At 34.7% G+C, this 21,928-nt stretch overlaps 1 protein-coding gene across 2 annotated transcripts in view; it reads left to right on the forward strand.

Annotated features, from left to right (window-relative positions):
• Nucleotides 1-21,928, forward strand: part of LOC136346941 (diacylglycerol kinase theta) — an 89,135-nt gene that overhangs the window by 25,750 nt on the left and 41,457 nt on the right. The window contains exons 2-6 of one of the 2 annotated variants that reach the window (XM_066296505.1): nucleotides 5,264-5,343; nucleotides 5,685-5,787; nucleotides 13,322-13,545; nucleotides 13,850-14,006; nucleotides 14,086-14,214. In XM_066296505.1, coding sequence (XP_066152602.1) covers nucleotides 5,264-5,343; nucleotides 5,685-5,787; nucleotides 13,322-13,545; nucleotides 13,850-14,006; nucleotides 14,086-14,214 — 693 coding nt within the window. Of the gene's footprint in view, nucleotides 1-5,263; nucleotides 5,344-5,684; nucleotides 5,788-13,321; nucleotides 13,546-13,849; nucleotides 14,007-14,073; nucleotides 14,215-21,928 lie in introns of both variants that reach the window. The other variant, XM_066296503.1, reaches the window with a different exon arrangement.

A 21,928-nucleotide genomic window follows, 5' to 3' on the forward strand; every position in this document is an offset into this window, starting at 1 on the left:
GGGTTCTTTGAGTAATCGACTGCCTTACACTCGTGCTTTCGTAATGAAACATTTTTGACATATAATTTATATAACAAACTACACTTTTTTCTCAATGTAGAAAACGTGGTTGAATTTACTACCTTCACAACTGGGCCATCCTGTATGTTCAAAAATATTATACCTCTCAAAGATACAAAAACTGCGGAATATTTTAGTCCTTCTGGAAGGCTGCGATCCTACTTGCCACAGTCTATATAATGGTGGCTGGTTTAAATAGATTTCTATTTATGGTGGTAAAAAAACATCCTCAGGGTTGATTAATCTCCCAGTTAAATCTTCCATTGATTTGTTAAAAAGCAGTTAAATCTTCCATCAATTCGAGTATTCCGTCGTGCTCTAGTGACCCAAATTTCGAGGAGGTATGGGTTTTACTGAAAATCAACGAAATTAAAGTGATTACCATCTTTGTTTAATCCTCACCGAATTTTAGCATTGAATCTTACAGAAATTTTGTTGATATTATGGAAATTGTAAGACAGAAACTTACACCAAATTCGTTTTTTGAGGACGGTGTTCCCTGGACTCTCTCATTTCTTTGATCTGATGACTTGGTCATCAGCATGGTCCTTAACGAATTTCAGGGCACTACCACAGTGCCAAACGAGAATAATAGAGGTTTTGATCTGGTTGTTGAGGATGAACTATTGGATTTATTCGTAAAGTCCAATGAGTTTTTTCTCAGTCGCATCGTCGAGCATTATGTCTAAATTGTATTATGTTTTTCTCTTAAAAGTTCTTGGTTTGGACAACGACAGTACATTGTTTTATAACTTTGTTATAGCTATCAGTGCGTAAATATACAGGGTGATTTTTTAATCGCAGACCAGTTTTTCGGTACATTGCAGGGGATTACTGACGGAGTCTTAGAAAAATAATTTAAAACAATTCTTCTCAATCATCTACCAAAATATGAAGAGATAAATTGGAAAAACCATCTTCTCAGTTTTTCAAAATTTTGCTATTTCATATCATTTCTAATAAAACGTTATACAGGGTGGCACACCGAAAAATCTTCACTCAGGATTTTTTCTTTAGAAACGAGATAAATCAAAATATGCTCGAACACGTAAACCTTAGTTTTCAAAGCGACACATTTTTTACATATTTTGCACCTCCTCTGCTCCAACCTCCCCGAAGGGGTGGCTGCCGCCCTTAAGATCTTAAATGGAAACAGGGAGCGAGTGCTATCCTATTTTAAAGAGACTTGAATTTCATTTGTTACGAGACCTTCCTCATTGGAATCGATTGAGTAGTTCGTGAGAAATAAACAAATGAAATATAAACGTTATAAAATTTCTTGCCACTTGTGTCAATGAAATAAATGATGTAAATAGCCCGCAAGATCTCCTGATTTGTCACCATTAAACTTTTCCTTTTGGAGACATTTGAAATCTAAAATTTAGCAGTCAAACCCAGTTCTTTAGACTTGCGGCAACGAATAGTGTACAAATTCCAACAGATAACTCCCGAAATACTTCATAATGTTGGCAAACCTTTCGGATAGTGCCTTTTTAATTGCATGGAGGTTGAAGGTGGATATCGGTCCGCCATCAAAGGATCACTCCATATAGTAACTTATCGGATTGTGATTCAAGCCTTGTGAAGATGGGCATGGATGTAGGTCAGGCGGTGGATCATTCCTATCGTTCTATCTAAAAATAAATATGCCCATCCGTAAATACTCAAAAGGGCATACTGAAGGTTCTGGAAAGGGAGGACGGGCATCAAGCACATAGAATATCAAAATGTGGTTGTTCTTGTCCCAAGTTTAAAGACTTTATATATTTTAATAAATCACAGCTTAGACACACAGTGTATATATGTACATATACAGGGTGTTTGATAGACCGGTAGAAAGTTTTGATAATCATATTAATACTTATCAAAAGTCTAATCGTTTTTGAAGCAATGGCCTTTTTAGGGTTTTATACAAAATAATTGAGTATACTATAATTAAGTTTACTTTTTTTGTATTAAATACTTTCCACTTTCATTTTTTTTTTTGAATATGCATATTGACAAAGCAAAATAAAAATTATTTAAACATTATTATTAGAAACAATTATGTGGAGAAACTAATGTGTTTAAATCCTTTGATTCTAACTTATCCTTCCAGTAGAAAAATCCATCGATCTTCCATTGAAAACTTTCTATCACACTACCAAACACCCTAATTGATAAATATTGTATTCGAACGAGATCTAGGGGTGCAAAGGTGAAAACACAGCTTTTAACACTAAAAATTGGGCTTATTTACGCTTCCATCAGTAAGCACATTTAATATGAAAACAAAGATTATTGATATTTTTTTCTGGAGACAACGTGCCATTTTCATTCTTGGTCGATTGATCATACGCCCCAGACTATAGTTATCATTGTTTTTGAGATTTTGTCGCTTCAATGAAATTTAGCCGATTGCTCGCAATTTGGATCTCTGATGAAATACCACCTCGAGAGAACATTATATAAAATTGCTTCTCAATTTTATAACTATACCTAAGAAATTGTATCAATTGGGGATCATTACGAATCAATAAAAAAACAACGGGTTCTGGAAAGTCAGCAGTAATGCAAATGCTATTGAATGGGGCTCTATCTTTCAGGCAGATTTAAGTGGGGATTTACCTCATTTTTGTTCAGAAATTCAAATACAGTGGCGGACAAAAATTTAGAAAATTTTTAAATTTTCAAATAGTTGAAACAAATGGCAAGTTATTGTGATACCTTTGATGTACAATGGTAACCTTTCAGAAGGTTGATTGTTTGATATACTTAATTATTAAATTTCATATATAAAGAAATAATTAGAAGAATATTTTATTTTTGGAACGGACAAAAGTTTAGAAACTTCTCTTTACAAAATGATTCTGTTTTGAAAAAAAGTAAAAATTAATATTTTGTTCCATATCCTTTTCTATTAATTATTGCTTGACATCTTCTGAGCATCGAATCTACAGGTTTGGCACACATTTCTTCAGGAATGTTTTTCCACTCGTCCATTATGGTATCAAGAAGTTCAGATCTATTTCGAATATTGTTGAGGGATTCCTTCGATAAATGAAACCAGGACAACGACACTTTGTTTTACATAAAATGGACTGTATTTAATTTGCACTTATATCAAATAATGAAAGAGTTTTGGTCTAAGTAGGAAGAGAATGCTTAATTGGGCGGGTTACACACTATGATTCTGATCACATCCCGACACCGACGCAGCTTCCACACGAAGAAGAGAAAAAGAAGAGAGAGTAATTTTTTTTTTTTTTTTGGAGACGCGACCCCGGGGATAAAAAATCTTGCCGGAAGACGATACTGGCGCCCGTGGATCCAGCCTGTGTGGGGTTTCACCCACTAAAAAACCCCGTAAAATCAACGAAAAATTGAGCGAACTCAATTTATTCTTAATCGCGCTTTTTGGGTCGCTATTTGGTGGGTCGTTTATTATCAGAGTCAAACGGAATCCGCTCTTTGCTCTGTAATCTTGGTTAGAGAGTAAAAATTACTTTGATTATCCCTTAAGTACTAATTCCAAGGAATTCCAACCAGGGGCGCACCACCACCAAGAACCCTTACGGGCTATGGCTACGCGGGGTCCCATAACTCGCGGCCATCTGGGAAATATCTATACTAGTCACTTTTCTGGGAATATCGCAGGCCCAACAAATTGACCATCACAGAAATAGTCCCGACCGAGAAAGCTTCCTTTGACTAATAGCATATTCCCCAGCCAAAACGTACCCTTAGTTTTGGCCTGATGAGCCATGTGGTTTGGCACCCAGATGGTATTCTCCGAATAAGTGTCGCCGCACATGGGCGTAACTTAAGGGATAAAATACAAATACATGACAAAACCAAAATTAACAACAATAAACAAAAAAACAAAAGCCAATAACTTAAAGTCCCTAACAAATATTTTTCAATCGAATACGACGATTTAGTATTTCCCGCAAGTGCTCGATAGGCTGTAAATCTGGTGATTGTGATGGCCAGTCGATTAAATCCACCTTCTTTGTTGATAACCAATTTTTGACAAGCTTCGAAGCATGCTTGGGGTCATCATCTTGTTGGAATCTCCAACGAAGAGGCATTTAATATTCCGTAAAAAGCAACATTTGATTCTCCAAGATGTCCCGATATTGGAATTTTCCATTCTTCCTTTGACCTCGATAATTGATCGAGTACCAGACCGACTAAAGCACCTCCAGACCGTAACACTGCCACCTCCATGTTTCACTGTCGGTACTTGGTACTTTACGTTGTATCGTTTGCCTTTTGGTCGTCTTAGGTAATGTCTCTCATCTGATTCAAATATTTGAAATTTCGTCACTCCAAAGGACAGTGCGCCATTTTTCACAAGTCCACTCCACGTGATCCCGAGCAAAACGAAGACGAGCCTCGATATTCTTCTTTGATAGAAGGGGTTGCTCTACAGCAACCCTTCCGAATAAACCAACAGCACATAGTCGACGTCTTACATGGATCTTTTTCTGAGATTTTTTTAGTGACTTTATCGACTGCAGTGAAAGTTTTTCGTGGTCGTCCTGTACTTTTCGCTGTTACAATACTTTTATTACCACTACGATGAGCAGATATAATCTTTGAAATGACACTTTTGCAAATTTTGAGACTTTTTAAAATATGAATTTGTTTTTCACCACTTTCGCATAATTGGACAATTTTTCATTTCAAATCCCGAGATATGCATTTAGCTTTACCCATATTTATAGTGCAATAATAATTCTCTCACAACTTGTGCAAAACTTTGCAATAACTGACGATAAACAAAAAATTTTTAAACTTTTGTCCGAGCCAAAAATGGTTTTTGCCTATTAAACAAATTAAGGAACAATAAACAAATAAATAGAAGATTTCTGTTCGTCATAAACGAAAATTTTATGCATACGAAGAATCCCCGAAACGACATACTCGAATTAACTGCAAAAAAAGTAAAAAACTTTCTAAACTTTTGTCCGCTACTGTAGTTGCAAAACCGTTGGACAACTGTTACCACTGCCGAATGGGCCCAATTATTTTTTGAAATAAATCACTGTTATTCGTCTATGCAAGTTGTAATTTTACGATCGAGTCCAGAGTAATTAACCTGTAATATGGATTTGTTACTTCAATTCATTGAATAACTATGCTGAGTAGCAAACTTACCCAACACAGACCGATGATTATGACTTGTCTGGCCTTTTTGCTAATCTTCTAATTTTTTTAGTTTGCAACTTCGTAGTGCATGAGCGCTGCTCAAGGACCGTAATATCGCCGTGTTCCAGTATAGCAGCAAGTTTAGTCAAGGTAAAAACTCTACTTACCTGTATTAAACTTTTTCTGTAATCCTTGAGGTTCAATTGCACAATCGAATTTTAAATCCCATTATTTTTAAGCTTGAGGCATACTTTACTCAGTACCTGAGTTGCGAGTTCAATTCGGATGAAGTTTAAATACCCTTCGTTGTGCCATTGGACCTTAGTATCACATAGATTAGCAGAATATCGACCGATAATGAAACCAAAAGAAGTTCGATAACGTAAACATGTAAATGCAATCCAAAGTTTTCTGTTAATTCTTGTGAACGATATGTGTCTAACGTTTAAGCCTTTTGGGGCAAACGCACAACATGTATGACTCTTTTACAGGACCCTGTTGGGCACTGCTGGTCAGAAACACTCCATCATAAACGGAAGTTTTGTAATGTCTGTCGAAAGAGATTGGATGATTGCGAGTCAGTTCATTGCGAAAGTAAGTACAAAGTATATTATTAAGTATAGTTAATTTTTTTTTCTTTGATAACAACTCCCCAAATAAGTTTGTCATCTGATAAATGCCCGGCAATGTAACCTTTCGGAAGGCATTATATCACACCGATCCAGGTGCTTGTGAAATGCCTCATTAAATCCTCCTTCCTTCATAAAATGGGCAATCATGGGTAATCCGTCCTGGGTCAGCGAAGCAAAGTTTGAAGTTACCAGGCATTCGATAATATTTATTACGCTCATAAGGGTGCGCATGTTTACTGGAAAAAAGGCAGGTCCCGAGAGATATTGAAAAATGTTATTACCTCACATTTTTTTGGAAATTAGATAATATTACGTTCTATAACGTGCATGAAATAGGAGTTTCATATACGAGAGAAATGCTTAGGGTGAGCTGAAGGCGCCGACATATCGGAAAATCAAGGGGCAATTGCATTAAAAAATAAACTCACCTAATCGCCTTGATGATGCCTATGAGCCTGCACTGAGCGGGTTGTTCTATCTCTTTTAGTTCTCGATATATAGGGTTATTTTTACACTGATTTTCAGGATTCTGGAAGAGCCTGGAAACGAACGTTCTTTAAAAGCTCCCGATATAAATGTAAGATTTCGTGACAGAGAAAATATTTTGTTATTTATTTATTTGCACAAGTTAAGCCACTATGACATTCAAAGTTACCCAACACATTATTTTTCAGACAAACACAGTGGTTCGATTGATATTTAAATTTGTTTTTCTTCGCTAATATGGTTCGAAATTGTTTAAAAATATCGTATTTTTATGTTACCTGCTGACGCCACATGCGAGTGTTTTTAAAGCATTTTCAAAAGCATCCATGCGTCTGAACCATGAAGGAATAAAATTGATGGATGCGAGTCAGTATGACGTTCTCAAAACTCCACATTTTCATGGATCGGATCAACGACTTTGCAGGCCAAATGCGGTTTCGAAATGTGGATGAGTAAAATTTAGTCCTCCAATAAGATTTGTTAAGACCTTGGCCACGTCCAGTAGATTGAGCTCTAGCCACCGAATTAAGAGGAACTTCCTTGTCTTGGAAGACTTGTTCAATTATCAAAATGTTATCAGAACATGCACTCAATTTTCAACAACTATAGTATTTCGTAATTGCTTGCTGTTTCTTACCCAAGCAGTAAAAGCAATCTTCTGCAGCTTCTAGCACAATTGCTACAAGCGACCGTGTATCTATTCTGACACGACCGAACATTGGAATTGGAATTTTTGCAGTTGATCCAATTTTTGGTTTTGGATGAGCGTTATCGTGATATACGAGGAGAGTCCCAGAAGTACCCGACCTAACGTGTAAAGATAAACAATTTTGGAAAATATTACATTATTTTTCAACGTAGTCTCCTTTACGATTGATACGTTTTCCCACTGATGATCTACAGGGTGTCCTCGAATCACGTGGCCAAAATAATACGGCAGATTGTTTGAGTGAAAATAAGTCGATTTAACTAAACTTCCCTCAGTCCAAAAGTTGATAATTATGGAGCTACAGGGTGTTAAAGTTGAAAAAAAAAATCACATTTTCTTTAATATCTTTCGATTTCTTTGAGTTAATTTCACGAAATTTCATATTTGAGGGTGTTTTAGGATACGAAATTCAAATTTATTAACGATTTAGTTGTTTCTTCTAGGGGGCGCCACAAGCGACCATTAGGACACATTTAAATCTCTGTAACTTTTTCGTGCCACGGTGTATATTATTTTGGTATTTAAAAACCTTTTTCCCTACCTTTTATACTTAGAAAAGGTATACTTTATTGACGTCGCTAGAAGCAACGGTTTTGGAGAAAAATGCATCTAAGCCTGATGATGCATGCAAATTACCTTAAAATTATTTTCCGTTAAAAAAAATTAAGTTTTTCAAAAATAATTATTAGTAAAGGTATAACAATAAGTTTTCAAAATCAGATATTATTAAATAGAAAACAAAAATAATAATTAACAAAGAAACAACAACAAGCGAGAATAACACTTACTAATTAATTAAATTAACTTATGTAAATTGTTGGTTTAATTTTTTTTCATTTAATCTGCTATCATAACAAATGTTCAAAGTGTTTACCATTTTCCTGTATGCATAAGTTCATCCTTTTTAAGAAATTACATTGTACTCTAAACAATATTTCAGGGGTATTCTTCAATAATTCCACTTCATGAATTATTCTTGCCTCCAATTCTTGTCGCGTATGAACTGGAGATGCATAAACTTTTGATTTCAAGGCATCCCATAAAAAAAAATCACAGGGTGTCAAGTCTGGCGATCGAGCCGGCCAATTCACAGGTGCATCACCTCCTCTTCCAATCCAACGTTGTGGGTATTCCTCATTTAAATGTTGCCTTACATTTAAAGTAAAATGAGGAGGTGCGCCATCGTGCATAATCCAAAGATCACGACGAAGGAGTAAAGGCAAATCTTCTAATAAGATAGGTAGAGTTTGTACTAAAAAGTTCAAGTAGTTATCACCATTCAGCGTATCTGGCATTACAAAGGGACCAACAATAAAATTATCTACTATTCCAGCCCAGACATTTACTTTAAATCGATGCTGATAATGAGTCACTGTTGTCTCGTGAGGATTTTCATAGGCATAAACATGTTCATTATGCATATTAAAAATACCGTATCTAGTAAAAACAGCTTCATCTGCGAACAAAATTTTCTTATTAAAATTTGGATTTTCGATTCTTTCAATATTAACAAAAGTTTTCCGATTTGGAATTCTACGGAAAGGATATTTTTCCTTGTAAACTCGTACACTTTTTTGACTATTATAACGGCAAAGTCCATAAACTAACAGCATATCCACCATTTCAGAATAAGTGAATTTATTGGCCATACTTATGGATATTTACAGGAACAAGAAGCGAAACTGACAAGAAAAACTGACATTTGAGAAACAAATTCAAGTGTTAAAATGTCAATTAAAAACATAGCCAACTGAGTTATTTACTTAAAAGCGCCAACGCAAATATGCAGCGCATTAGAATTATGCGTTTTTCTCCAAAACCGTTGCTTCTAGCAAAGTCAATAAAGTATACCTTTTCTAAGTATAAAAGGTAGGGAAAAAGGTTTTTAAATACCAAAATAATATACACCGTGGCACGAAAAAGTTACAGAGATTTAAATGTGTCCTAATGGTCGCTTGTGGCGCCCCCTAGAAGAAACAACTAAATCGTTAATAAATTTGAATTTCGTATCCTAAAACACCCTCAAATATGAAATTTCGTGAAATTAACTCAAAGAAATCGAAAGATATTAAAGAAAATGTGATTTTTTTTTTCAACTTTAACACCCTGTAGCTCCATAATTATCAACTTTTGGACTGAGGGAAGTTTAGTTAAATCGACTTATTTTCACTCAAACAATCTGCGGTATTATTTTGGCCACGTAATTCGAGGACACCCTGTATATCCTTCTATAGCCATGTCCACAAAATATCTAGAATCATTCACTGAAAACGGCTCCAAAAAACGCAAATCAACGTCTCACCCTCAAACTTTAGATATAAGCTTTTAAAGGTTAGGTCTTTGTGATTTGGACACATTTTTAACAAAAAAAGTCACCACCTACACAAGGTGTCCAGCGAATATGAGCCACTGTCCGTATCTTGGAAACTACGACTAAGAAAAAATCGAAACTTGGGTATTATACTAAACCGGGGGTGATCTATTGATTAAAAACATTTTCATAAGAATACCACTTCCGCTTATATCGAAAATGAATGTCAACTCGCTTATTTTAAATAGAACACCCTATATATTATAACAAATTTCGATTCTGTGGAACATTATGAATATTTTTCGGATACAGTGTTCTGTACTGAATTTTTACGGATTTCGAGATATTTAGAATTTGCCAAAAAAAAATTGAGTTCCAGCCATGAATGTATTTTCCAATAATTCGAAAATGGCTAAGTATCTTGTAATGAAATTCTGTGCTATTGTACAAAATGCTTTACAGTCCTTGGATCAGTGAGTTAACTCAAGTTTTTTCATACAGGGTATTCAAAAAGAAAGTCCAAAATTATCATTCACGAACTGTAAAAAACTCAAATTTTTTAAATAAACCTCCTATTTCTTCAACGAACATATATTTAACACCAAAAATAAGTACTACTTTCAATTTAATTTTCTATATCTAAATCTAACCGTTTTCATTTTATTAAAAAAAAAACACTTTTCAATGTTCAGTACTTACCAACTTATTTTAAGTAACATCTAGATTTACTAGGTGGCGCAACAATCGCCAAAAATAGGCTTCTTTCTTCTGTAAGATGGTTTGACAGATCCGCTCGTTTGAAAATGATCTATTATGCGTTTGAGAGGTTTTCGCGATGGCTTCGGTTTTTTTGGATATCGAATACCAAATGTACGACATGTTCTGGTTAATACTTTTTTACATTCACCGTAACTAAAGAACATATTGAAATGCTCTTCGTTTAAATAAATACGAGTACCACCATATTTAAATTCTGGTGAGCATCGCCACCTAGTAGCTCTAGATGTTACTTAAAATTTGAGTTTTTTACAATTCTTGAATGATAATTTTGGACTCTCTTTTTGAATACCCTGAATGAAAAAACTTGATTTAACTCACTGATCCAAGGACTATAAAGCATTTTGTATAATTGCGCAGAATTCCATTGCAAAATATTTAGCCATTTTCTAATTATTAAAAAATACATTTATGACTGAAACTCTTTTTTTGGAAAATTCTAAATATCTCGAAAATCATAAAAATTAGGTATAAAACGCTATACCCAAAAAATATTCATAATGTTCCAGATAATCAAAATTTGTTATAATATATAGGGTGTTCCATTTAAAATAAGCGAGTTGACATTCATTTCCGATATAATTGGAAGTGACAGTTTTGTGAAAATATTTTTAATCAATAGATCACCTCCACTTTAGTTAGATGCCCAAGTTTCAATTGTTTCTTAGTCATAGTTTCCAAGATACGGATAGTAGATCATATCCGTTGCACACCCCGTATGTCAGGTCAGGTACTGCTGGGAATATCCTCTTACTTTCATATCGTTTTAGTTGTAACTGGAATCTATTATAGGCTCTTTTTCTGGCATATAGTATACTCCTTTTTTACTGCAAATAATGCGAATATTCTTCGAATAGGCGACCTATTTTCAACATCTGAACAGTTATAATTGTTGGAATTAATATAAATAATATATGAGTCACATATGAAAATTTCGGTCATCATGATCATCATTTTCTGAAGGCGTATCTTCACTTGCTGGTGATTAGTACGATTGCGATTGCACTGTTGGTAGTTTGCCATCTATGCGTCTAAGGAGTCTGTCTAAATCTTCTTCAGTTATAACTCTATCCATCACTGATAAGTACGATAGCAATCGACCGTTATGTACTTTTTTAGTAAGAATAACTTTAAGTTAATTTTCCACAATCTTCCTCAGTTGTTGCACCATCCATGGCTTCTAATGGAATATTTGAATTTTTCAATTCAATTTTTCGTTTGTGTTCCGAACATGGTTTTATTTGGGGATTTTTTTTATTCCATTATGTAGAAGAGCGTTGTCCATAAATTTTATGGCACATAGACCTCGTCTCAAATCTCTAGTCCAACATCCAATTGGCATATGCTTCGTATTTTTTTTTTTTTGGTACTTTTGAAGCTGTCTTGGCTCTGGTTGTGGCGTGATTTCCACGTACCAGCTGTGGTTCGAGCTATAAAGTTTTTAATTGTTCAACAAGGTTATTAAAAAATTCCTGGCAATTGGAAAATCACACGGGCTCCAAAAATATCCACAACATTATTAACTTCTTCTGCATGTTTTGTTTCAAATAACTGCAAAAAAAAATTGTGAAGTGGTTCTGATCTACAATGACTAATCTGTATTTATCATCACCTTGAATTTGATAATCTATCAAAAATTCTAGAAATCGAGAATTAAGATCGTTGAAAATTCTGAAGTTCATACGATTCCCTTATTTTTTTTTCACTTTACCACGACTCGAGGTCTGGTAAGGCCAATCCAACGTAACTGTCCTGCTCTGGTGCTCCCCAAGTATGTGTATTTAGGTTTCCTGCAAACCCGACCTCTTCAGTAGGTAATACCAAATCTCCTGGTTTAATTACTGATCTGCCGAACAAGTTAAACTTGTATCTAGTATTTCTTGAACAACTGGGTAGAACGTGTTTCACAACCTTTTCATCGGCACGAAGCCAGCATTTCGTTTCGTCAGAGATGCCTGAGGTCAAATGCAATGCATGATGGTGAGGGTCTCACAGAGCTTCATTAGTTTACAAGATGAATGACTGTCCACCTTGTCTTGCCATTTGCTTGAGGCTATATGTCGCATTTCTTGCCTTTTGCTCCTGGGAGATCGGAAGGAGAAGAAATTGAGGAAACGATCCAATATAGCCGAGGGCGTGGTTCCTATGGTCTCTGCTTTATAGAGAGATGCCTAAGTCGGCGAGGACAGCAGTTTCGCCACTATAGTATTTTGCTTGTTATTTGTTCTGTTCTGGGACGACAGTTTTGTCCACAATTCAGATTTCCTTGGTTGTGTATCCATCGATAATTTGTTCCAACGGCTTCAATGGAAAACATGTCGCAGTTATTGGTTGAAGGCTTTGGTTTCGCTGTAGTTGCTATGATCTACCTCAAAAGAACATTTTTACTTCAGCTGAATTTGTTCACCTAATGAAGCAGAAGTTCGCTGCGCTGCTAAAGCCGGCCAGTATCATTGTCTATTACTGTTTATATGGCGGAAACATCTATTTCTCATTGCGAACCAAGATTATATGCACATTTTAATCATATATCACGATGTGACATTAGTTATCGTGAAAATTCAAAATAATGAAAATAACGCACGTATTTTAATGAAACATTGTAAATTTATTGGCCAACATTATACAAAAAAAAATTGTGTAACTTGCGAGTGAACCGAAATCCAAAAAGCGTTCAAAAATTCCACTAACGCGTATCTATAACCACCTTGTGAATTTGGACCCTTAGAAACACGTTTGGACATGATTCTAAGCGAACGGTCGATTTTCTCTTGGGGTAATGCATGTCAGGCAACTTGATTTGCACTTTGCAACTCAGCTAAAGAACGTCCTGGTTTCTCCAGTGTAATAAGTCTTCTTCCTGTTATGTCACATACGTTGTCTATGGGGGAGAAATCAGGAGAGCGTGAAGGCCAAGAGCACATTAACATTACGACATTGTAGATGAGCCACAGTTATACGAGCAGCATGTGGCGGTGCATTGTCTTGCTGGAAAAGCACATTTCCAATACGTTGAATGTATGGTATAACTACTGGTTCTAACACTTGCTCTATGTAACACACAGCGTTATATGTAAAAGATGATCAATTGTACTGCTACTGTACCTAAATACGTATACCGACTTTGGTTAAATTTGATGCATTAACTCTTGGTGTTGCTATTTTCATGTTACAGTAGTATACTACCGAATTAACTGTTGTTTTATTCTCCAGTTTGCCAGTATTATGTTCACGTGGAATGTCAAGATTTTGCAGTCCCCGACTGCAAGGAAACAGCAACTTATACTCCGGGCAAAATAATGAAGGTTGATATGGAGTATGGCCACCACTGGCGTGAAGGAAACTTACCCGCTGGTGCCAAGTGCGAATATTGTAAGAAAGTGTGTGCCCATACTGAGTGTCTTTCCGGATTTCAGTGCGAATGGTGTTGGATAACAGTAAGTATTTTGGCATCGTATTTCTATGCCAATAAAAGGTAATAATCCACAGTAAGATAGTCATTGCACAAAATCCTACACTCCTGATTGGGCTTGGGTCCTTTTGCCAAAAATTGGCATTTGATGTAAGCTCATGACATGCGTGTGCATCGTAGATGAGGGTATTTTAGTAAAGTAGTGGTAAAAGTTAATTTTCCGCCCTAGGTACAATTAACGTATCAGTATTTTTAACTCACACACTCGCCCTCTAAATACTACGACTTTGTCCTTTTTTGACCACACACTGTACGATTTTATATTTCAGTGTCACTCATTATGTTTTACCTTCATGGAAGAGCAATGCAACTTTGGAGTTTTGCAGCCGATTTATCTACCTCCTCACGCTGTCAGTATTCCACGTACTGAAATGCCTCTAGAAGCGATCATTGGAGTTCAAGTTCGTCGGAAGGAAGCTATATCGCGTAAGTTATGTTCTATTACCCAATATGAATTTCTCAACAGTATTTGTTAATACCGATTTTCTAAAAGTCCAATCTTTAGCACATAGTACTTCTGAAGAGTTCAGTAGTGGCGATGCCAGTAGGTACAGAGAAGTGGATGAAAACTCACAGTATAGTTCCAAAGATAAACAAGACAAACAAAAGAGAGGAGATGATGAAAAGGATGACGGTAGGTTCAACATTATATTTCTTGATGGGTTAAGTATCAAACCTCGAGATCTAAAACGTGTATCGACCCTGCGAATGAAACACACTTTGAAATCAGTTGAAAATTAATTATCCTTTACAATTATTACACTTTGGAATTTAGTAAAAAGTTGCTCAGTTTAAGCTTTGATATGAATTTAGTTAAAGAGTTTCAATCATTTTTCAGTCGTAATAGTGCGTGATTCACCTTCAGTGCTGCGAGTATCTGTCGTATAATAATTGTTCTATCAGAGTTATTAACAACAAATTCCATTAGTACCATTCTCGCCTTGATTTCTATCAGCTTGGAGACGGTCTAGTGACGTACGGGGTGTCTTTAGCTGATTACTCATTAGAAGTATTCAGAGAACCACCGAAGCTAGAAAATCACAATTTGGTATGCAGCCATTTGAGTCCAAGACCTACTGGTTGAAAACACATATACAGGGTGTTCCAGTTTATAGTAGCAGGACTTTAACAGTTGATAGAAGACCTTTTCTTAAGATGAAAATGTAATATAAACATATATTGAAAACGGCTCAGTTTTTGAGATACAGGATGGCAAACTTAATTTTTATTTGCTTTTTTTAAAAATAATTCACGCAAATATGAAGATACAACCATGAAATTTGTTTTATTGGATTTTTTCGCAGTGTCGAATTTATATTTGTTAAAATTTTCGTCAAATTTACAGAGGGCGTCACATGAAACATGCCAGTGAATACTCAAATTATAATAACTTTTTTGAATCTCTTTGTAGCAACTTTCTTTTCATCATAATAGATTCCCCCTTCATTTTTTCCGAAAAATGGTACTCTTGCAATAAATTGCTAAAAGTCACTGTATTCACGATATTTTGAATTTCGTCCCTAATATATGACCTGCTACCACAGGAGAGTTGGGACTTGACAGTAAATAGTTTATTTCGCCAATTTCTATATATCTAATAAATGTTAAAATATTTTTTTAATTCAATTATCAACATTATTAATATTATGATTATTATATTTAACATTATTTATTTATTACATTATTAGTGTTAGTACAACTCCCCTGTGGAAACAGGTGGTACTACTATGGACGACCAAATTCAAAATATTTCGAATACAGTGACTTTTAGCAATTTATAAGAAGAGAACCATTTTTCGGAAAAAATGAACGGGGAATCTATTATGATTAAAAAAATGTTGCTACAAGGAGGCTCAGAAAAGTTATAATTTGAGTATTCACTGGCATGTTTCATGTGACGCCCTCTGTAAATTTGACGAAAATTTTAACAAATATAAATTCGACACTGAAAAATTCCAAAATAACAAATTTCATGGTTGTATCCTAATAATTGCGTGAATTAAAAAAAAAATTAAAAAAAAGTCAAGTTTGCCATCTTGTATCTCAAAAACTGAGCTGTTTTCAATATATGTTTATATTACATTTTCATCTTAAGAAAAGGTCTTCTATCGATTGTTAAAGTTCTGCTACTATAAACTGGAACACCCTGTAAATATTTTTAAATAGGCGACACTTCGGTAAGTGCTGGAAATTGATAACCATTTTTTTATTTAAAATGAAATAACTGTGTCGTTTGTTTTCTTATGTGTCCATGTTAAATTTCAGGTCAACTTTATGCAATATCTTGCTAACCCAAAATGTTAACTTTTGGAGATTAACAAGGTTTTATATCAAAATTGGCGAAAATTTTCTGTATAAAGTCAAAACATTACCTTTCATTCTTCTCAATTTAAATTTTGATAATTATCTACAGAGTAGTTGCAATATCTATTGAATCAAGCCAACACAAAAATGCCAAAAATTAATTTTCTTCAAATCGGACATTCCATATTTTAACACACAGGTTAAAATGCCATTTCATTCTGCCTTCAATCATGTATCATTTTGCTATTCTTACATAAGATTTTTTTGAGTTATTTAACTTTTGACCAGATATACTCACAGTCGGAAAAATGTTAGGAAAAAAACGTTGAAAATTTTCATCAATTAGTAAAATAATTTGTTGACATGTAATTCGGGATATTATAGCACTGAGTAATTAGGTTTGGATATACAGGGTGTAACTTATGTGATGTCATTAATTTTAAGGGGTGATTCCTTGTCATATTTTATGAAAAAATGTTCATATAAATATGTCTCCTAACTTGCATCATTTTTGAAATACAGGGTGTCAAAGTTTTATTTAAAAATCGAGTTTTTACTAATTATTCAAACTTGTTTTCATCTCAAATCTTAAAAATAACAAAAATTAAGCGAGTTACAAAAAAAAGTCAAAGGACAAGAAAGTTGTATTTTTAATTATTTAGGCTGAAACAAATATTAAATTCAGAAAAATGGTGGCATGCAATAATCACACCATAAATATCAATCAGGTAACTATTTGCGACGCCACTGGAATTATTATTTAAAATGTAATAACATCAAAACCAGCTTCTCGTTAATGTTAAAAAATATGTCAAGTTTTATCAAAATCGGCGCAAAGCTTTCTGAATAATTAACAAAAACTCGATATTTTAATAAAACTTTGACACCCAGTATGTCGAAAATGATACAAGTTAAGACACATGTTTATATGAACATTTTTTAATGATATATGACAACAAATTACCCTTCAAAATTAATGACATCACTGAAATTACACCCTGTATATATTTTTTTATTTTAAAATTTCGAACTCAAGTAACTTAATACAATTCTTATGTAAGAGTAGAAAATTTATTTATGATCGAATCTAGAGTGAAATGGCCTTTTAACCCAAATAATAAAATATGGGGTGTCCTATTTGAAGAAAATTAATTTTTAGCACTTTTGTGTTGGCTTACTTCAATACATTTTGCAGACTACCCTGTAGATAATTATCAACATTGAAATTGAGAAGAACGAAGAGCAATGTTTTGATTTTATACTGGCAAAGTTTGTTGTCTATTGTCAGTTCCACTATAACACATTATTTTACACAGAAGATTTTAGCCAATTTTGACATAAATCAATTTTTATCTCCGAAAGTTAACACCTTAGGTTAGCATTATGTAACATCAAATTGACCTGAAATTTAACATAGAATCATAAAAATTATAAAAAAATTTAAAAATCAATTATTCCATTTGAAATAACAAAGTTGTTATCAAATTTCCGGCACTTCAGGAAGCACCACCATTTTGAAAATATTTTCATTAATGGATCTTAGGCTCAAATGGCTAGAATCTTAATTGTCATTTTCTAGCTTTTGCGGTACTCTAAATACTTCTAATACACAGGCAGCTATACACCCTGTATATGTGGTGCCTGCGATCCTGTGCCAGGATATCGCGTTTAACTTCTGCATTCGCCATCAGCCTGAAGAAGCATTTGTAGATCTGGGGTGTGCTGACTGATATCGAGTTGTTGTCAAATTCCAGTGAATTCTTTCGTTTGGGGGAGTCTGGAACCCCACATCATTTCTTAATTTTTCCTGCTCAATGTCCAGTCTGCCCTATTTAAGAAGACACAATTGTTGGAGTTTTTGAATGTTGTAAAATATTTATTTTTTTAATGAATTTTAATTTGAACTTGATGAATCAGTTTTTGTTACTGACTGTTCCGTAATTATGTCCTACTACAGGACCAACGGTCCGCGTGGTAGGTTACTGGTGGTGGTCTCAGAGAGAACTAAAAATGTTCTATCCATCAGTTAATTTAACGATTTTTATATTGGCGAAATGTTTGATTGTGTACATGAAAAATTTTAATGTTCATGTTGCTTTTGTATTGTTATCCCTCAGATAGGGTTGATCTGCTTTTACAACTTTTAAATGCTACTATTGCACCTTTCAGCAAAATGTCTCTGATCCGCAACCAACCTTCGTTTCTTTAGCTTTTTAAAGAATAATTTCTCAGATTCTGCTTTTCTTGTGTAATACTACTCATAATTAGTCTTAGTTGCACAATTATGATTCGAAAATGAGATCCGCTAAATCTGCTCGACACTTGAACAACCTCATATGACGAACATTGTTATTACAAATGGAATTCATTTGATAATAATCGCTGGTACACACCGACACAGGTCGTGTTAAATTGCAATCACTTGAAGCATGACTGTACAATTGGACGTTAAAATTGTAAAAAAACTTCAATATTCTATGAAAGTATTGTCTCTTGTAGTAGCTCAGCAATTTGAAAAGGAAACGTCGGGGGATTCCCCGTCTTCTGGTCCGACGATGTTTTTTTCAGTGAGGTTGCATTCAGGATTACCTGCAGTTTGACTATCAGCAGTAATCTTCTAACCACTTCGGAAGCTCGTATATCCGTTACCTTTGTTCTTAATCTCTGTGGACTTCGATGAGATCACGAGTCCTCTTAACTCTAAGATAAGTGACTGATATTTCCTCTGGTTGAGCGCCAATCAATGCATTTTTTGAGAGCAATGTCTTCAGTTATGAGATCCTCTGTTACTCCCTTTTGAGGGGGAAGGGGGGGGAGCAGCGATGCCAATAATGCTGCTAGTTTCAGACCGATTTCGTTCTCGACTTCTCTCCATAAAGTGATTGAGATACTGGTCCAGGTCAGAGAGATTTTCTTTCTGGAAATAGATAATATTCTTCATGGTTGTCGGTTGGGATCGCGTCCCAATAAGAACGTGAATGTGTGTGGGTCAATTTAGGAGTTTTGTTCTTTGTGACGTTGCTACGGTTTTTGAGTGTGTTAATCATCAGATCCTTTCGAATAAGTTATGTGGGTTTAGAGGTGTAATTGAGCTTTGGCTGCCATTCATATCTCTCTGATAGGATTCAGTTATTAAGGACAGACGTTGATGTCTCTTCCAAGTTGTACAGGGTGTCCCATTTTCGTTGTAATCGTGGGATATCTCGGACATTAACAAAGATAAAGAGATGCGGTTTTCGCGAACCTGTGTCACTTTTTAGTGAAACTAATGATGACGTTAACAGAATTGATCCAGCTATCTTAGTTTTCGCACTACAGGGCGTTTTTGAAAATATTGTATTTTGGGACCCCCCCTATAGTTTGAATATGTGTTAAGTTATTGAAAATGTATAAACGGTGTCGGATAGAGATTTTTACGAAGAATCCAGTGGCATACTCAGATTTTATTTATAATTCTTAGTTTTCGAGATATGGACCAAACTTATGTTTTTTTTAATGGGACAACCTGTATATTTTTACTTATTTTGATTCCCCTAATTTTCCCCATTCCAAAGATGCTAAACTCGATATGGTTATTTCAAATAATAATGACAATAATTGACATTTTCTGAAAGAGGATATTACGTAGTGTGCCATGATCAACAGTCAACCATATTTAAAACAATAGAATACTTAACTTATCTATTGACATTTGCGATTGTCAAAATTTAATAATATAATTGCAGTTGTCTTAAAGTTACCTTTGTATTCATATTATGTCAGCCAACATGAATGATAATCAGCAATTTGAGAACTATGAATATTATGATATGCTCCTAGTTTTTGCAATTTGTCAAGAGAATTCCAATGAAGCATCTGAACTTTATTTTAACAGGTAAGTACTAGTTGACTTATTTGTTAACGGACATTTATATCTTTTCATTGTCTAAAATTAGGTATCCAGAAAGGCGCCAACCAAATAAAATAATTTTTTCGAGATTACGGCAAAATTTAATAAATTTCGGATCTTTTAAGAAACCCAGCAAAATTTTATACTATAAAGAAAATAGAAATAATGAAGAAATTAACGTCTTGGCCTGTGTCAATTTTGAAGAAGTAACTTCATGCAGGAAAACTGAATCCCAAATTGGAGTCTCAAAAACTAGAGTGCAAAAAATTTTACATAAACATAAATTTAAACCATACAAATGTAGAATAGTTCAGAATCTTCATCTTGGAGATCGCGAGAAACGCATTAGATTCTGCCGGTATTATTTAGAAAGAGCCAATGTTGATCCAAATTTTTGTCGCCAAATTATATGGAGCGATGAATCTTTTATATCTAGTGCTGGAATATTTAATATTCATAATACCAGACACTGGACACGTCAAAATAATCGTGTGATGCTACCTCGAGAGCGGCAAGGACGATTTGGATTTAGTGTAGCGTGCTTCATACTGGGAACTAGGGTCAAATATGAAATCTTTGAAACAACACTGACTGCAACACGATATGTAGAAATATTACAAGGCACATTACCTGAGTTGTTAGAGGATACTCCTTTAGCTCAACGACATGATATATTTTATCAGCAAGATGGAGCCCCGCCTCACAACTCAAGGTGCACAAAGGCGTTTTTAGATGAATACTTTCCTGAAAAATGGATAGGGACGCATGGACCTGTGCGTTGGCCACCCAGATCACCTGATCTTTCAGTTTTAGATTTCTTTTTATGGGGATATTTAAAAAACAGGATTTATCGAAGACAACACGAAAATATGATTAGTTTACGCATTGCTACAGAGGAAGCTTTCCAATACTTAGAAAGACACCCGGTAATAGTTTTAAACGCCTTAAACAGAATATCCAAACTATGTCAAAAATGTTTAGATGAAAACGGAAATCAGTTTGAACATTTGCTTTAATTTACATTATTATGCATGTTAAGGGTGTTCCTTCGATAAATGAAACACGACAAAGACAATTTGTTTTATGTAAAAATGGACTGTATTAACTATGCACTTATCTCAAAAGAATGTAAGAATCTTGGTCTAAGTAACGAAGAATAGGGAGAATGCTTATTGGGCGGGTTACACGATATGATGCGGATCACATCCCGTCACCGACGTAGCTTTCCCCGACAAGACCACAGGAGGAGCAGAAAAAGAGAGAGCGAAAATTGCTCCGATTATCCCTTAAGTACTAACCCCGAAGAATTCCAACCAGGGGCACACCACCACCAAGAACCATTATAAGCTATGGCTACAACGAATCCCATAACTCGTGGCCATCTGGGGAATATCTATACTAATCGCTTTTCTGGGAATATTACGGGTCCAACAAATTGACCATCAAAGCAATAGTCCCTTAGAGAAAGCTTCTTCGACTAGTAGCACATTCCCCAACCAAAGCGTATCCTTAGCTTTGGCCTGATGGGCCATGTGGTCTGGCACCCAGATGGTATTCTCCGAATAAGTATCGCAGTACATAGGCGTAACTTAAGGGAGTAAATGACAGTATACAATAAACCTAACATTCACAACAATAAAAAAATAAATAGAAACAAAAAAACCAATAACTTAGAGTCCCTAACAACGCAGTTAAAGAAAAATGGTAAATTTGTTAGTGTTATATTCATGTTCCAAAAATAAAATTATACGTTGAGCCCTTTTATAATTCATATTATTAATTAGATATTAACTATTAATATAATTATTGACAATTATAATTGTCACTAATTATTTTGTTTTATACAGGGTTTGTTCAAATAAAGTGTCAATTATTGTCATTATTATTTGAAATAACCATATCGAGTTTAGCATCTTTGGAATGGGAAAAATTAGGGGAATCAAAATAAGTAAAAATATACAGGTTGTCCCATTAAAAAAAACATAAGTTTGGTCCATATCTCGAAAACTAAGAATTATAAATAAAATCTGAGTATGCCACTGGATTCTTCGTAAAAATCTCTATCCGACACCGTTTATACATTTTCAATAACTTAACACATATTCAAACTATAGGGGGGGTCCCAAAATACAATATATTCAAAAACGCCCTGTAG

Source organism: Euwallacea fornicatus, chromosome 25 (assembly GCF_040115645.1).
Source record: "Euwallacea fornicatus isolate EFF26 chromosome 25, ASM4011564v1, whole genome shotgun sequence".
Lineage (NCBI taxonomy): Eukaryota > Metazoa > Arthropoda > Insecta > Coleoptera > Curculionidae > Euwallacea > Euwallacea fornicatus.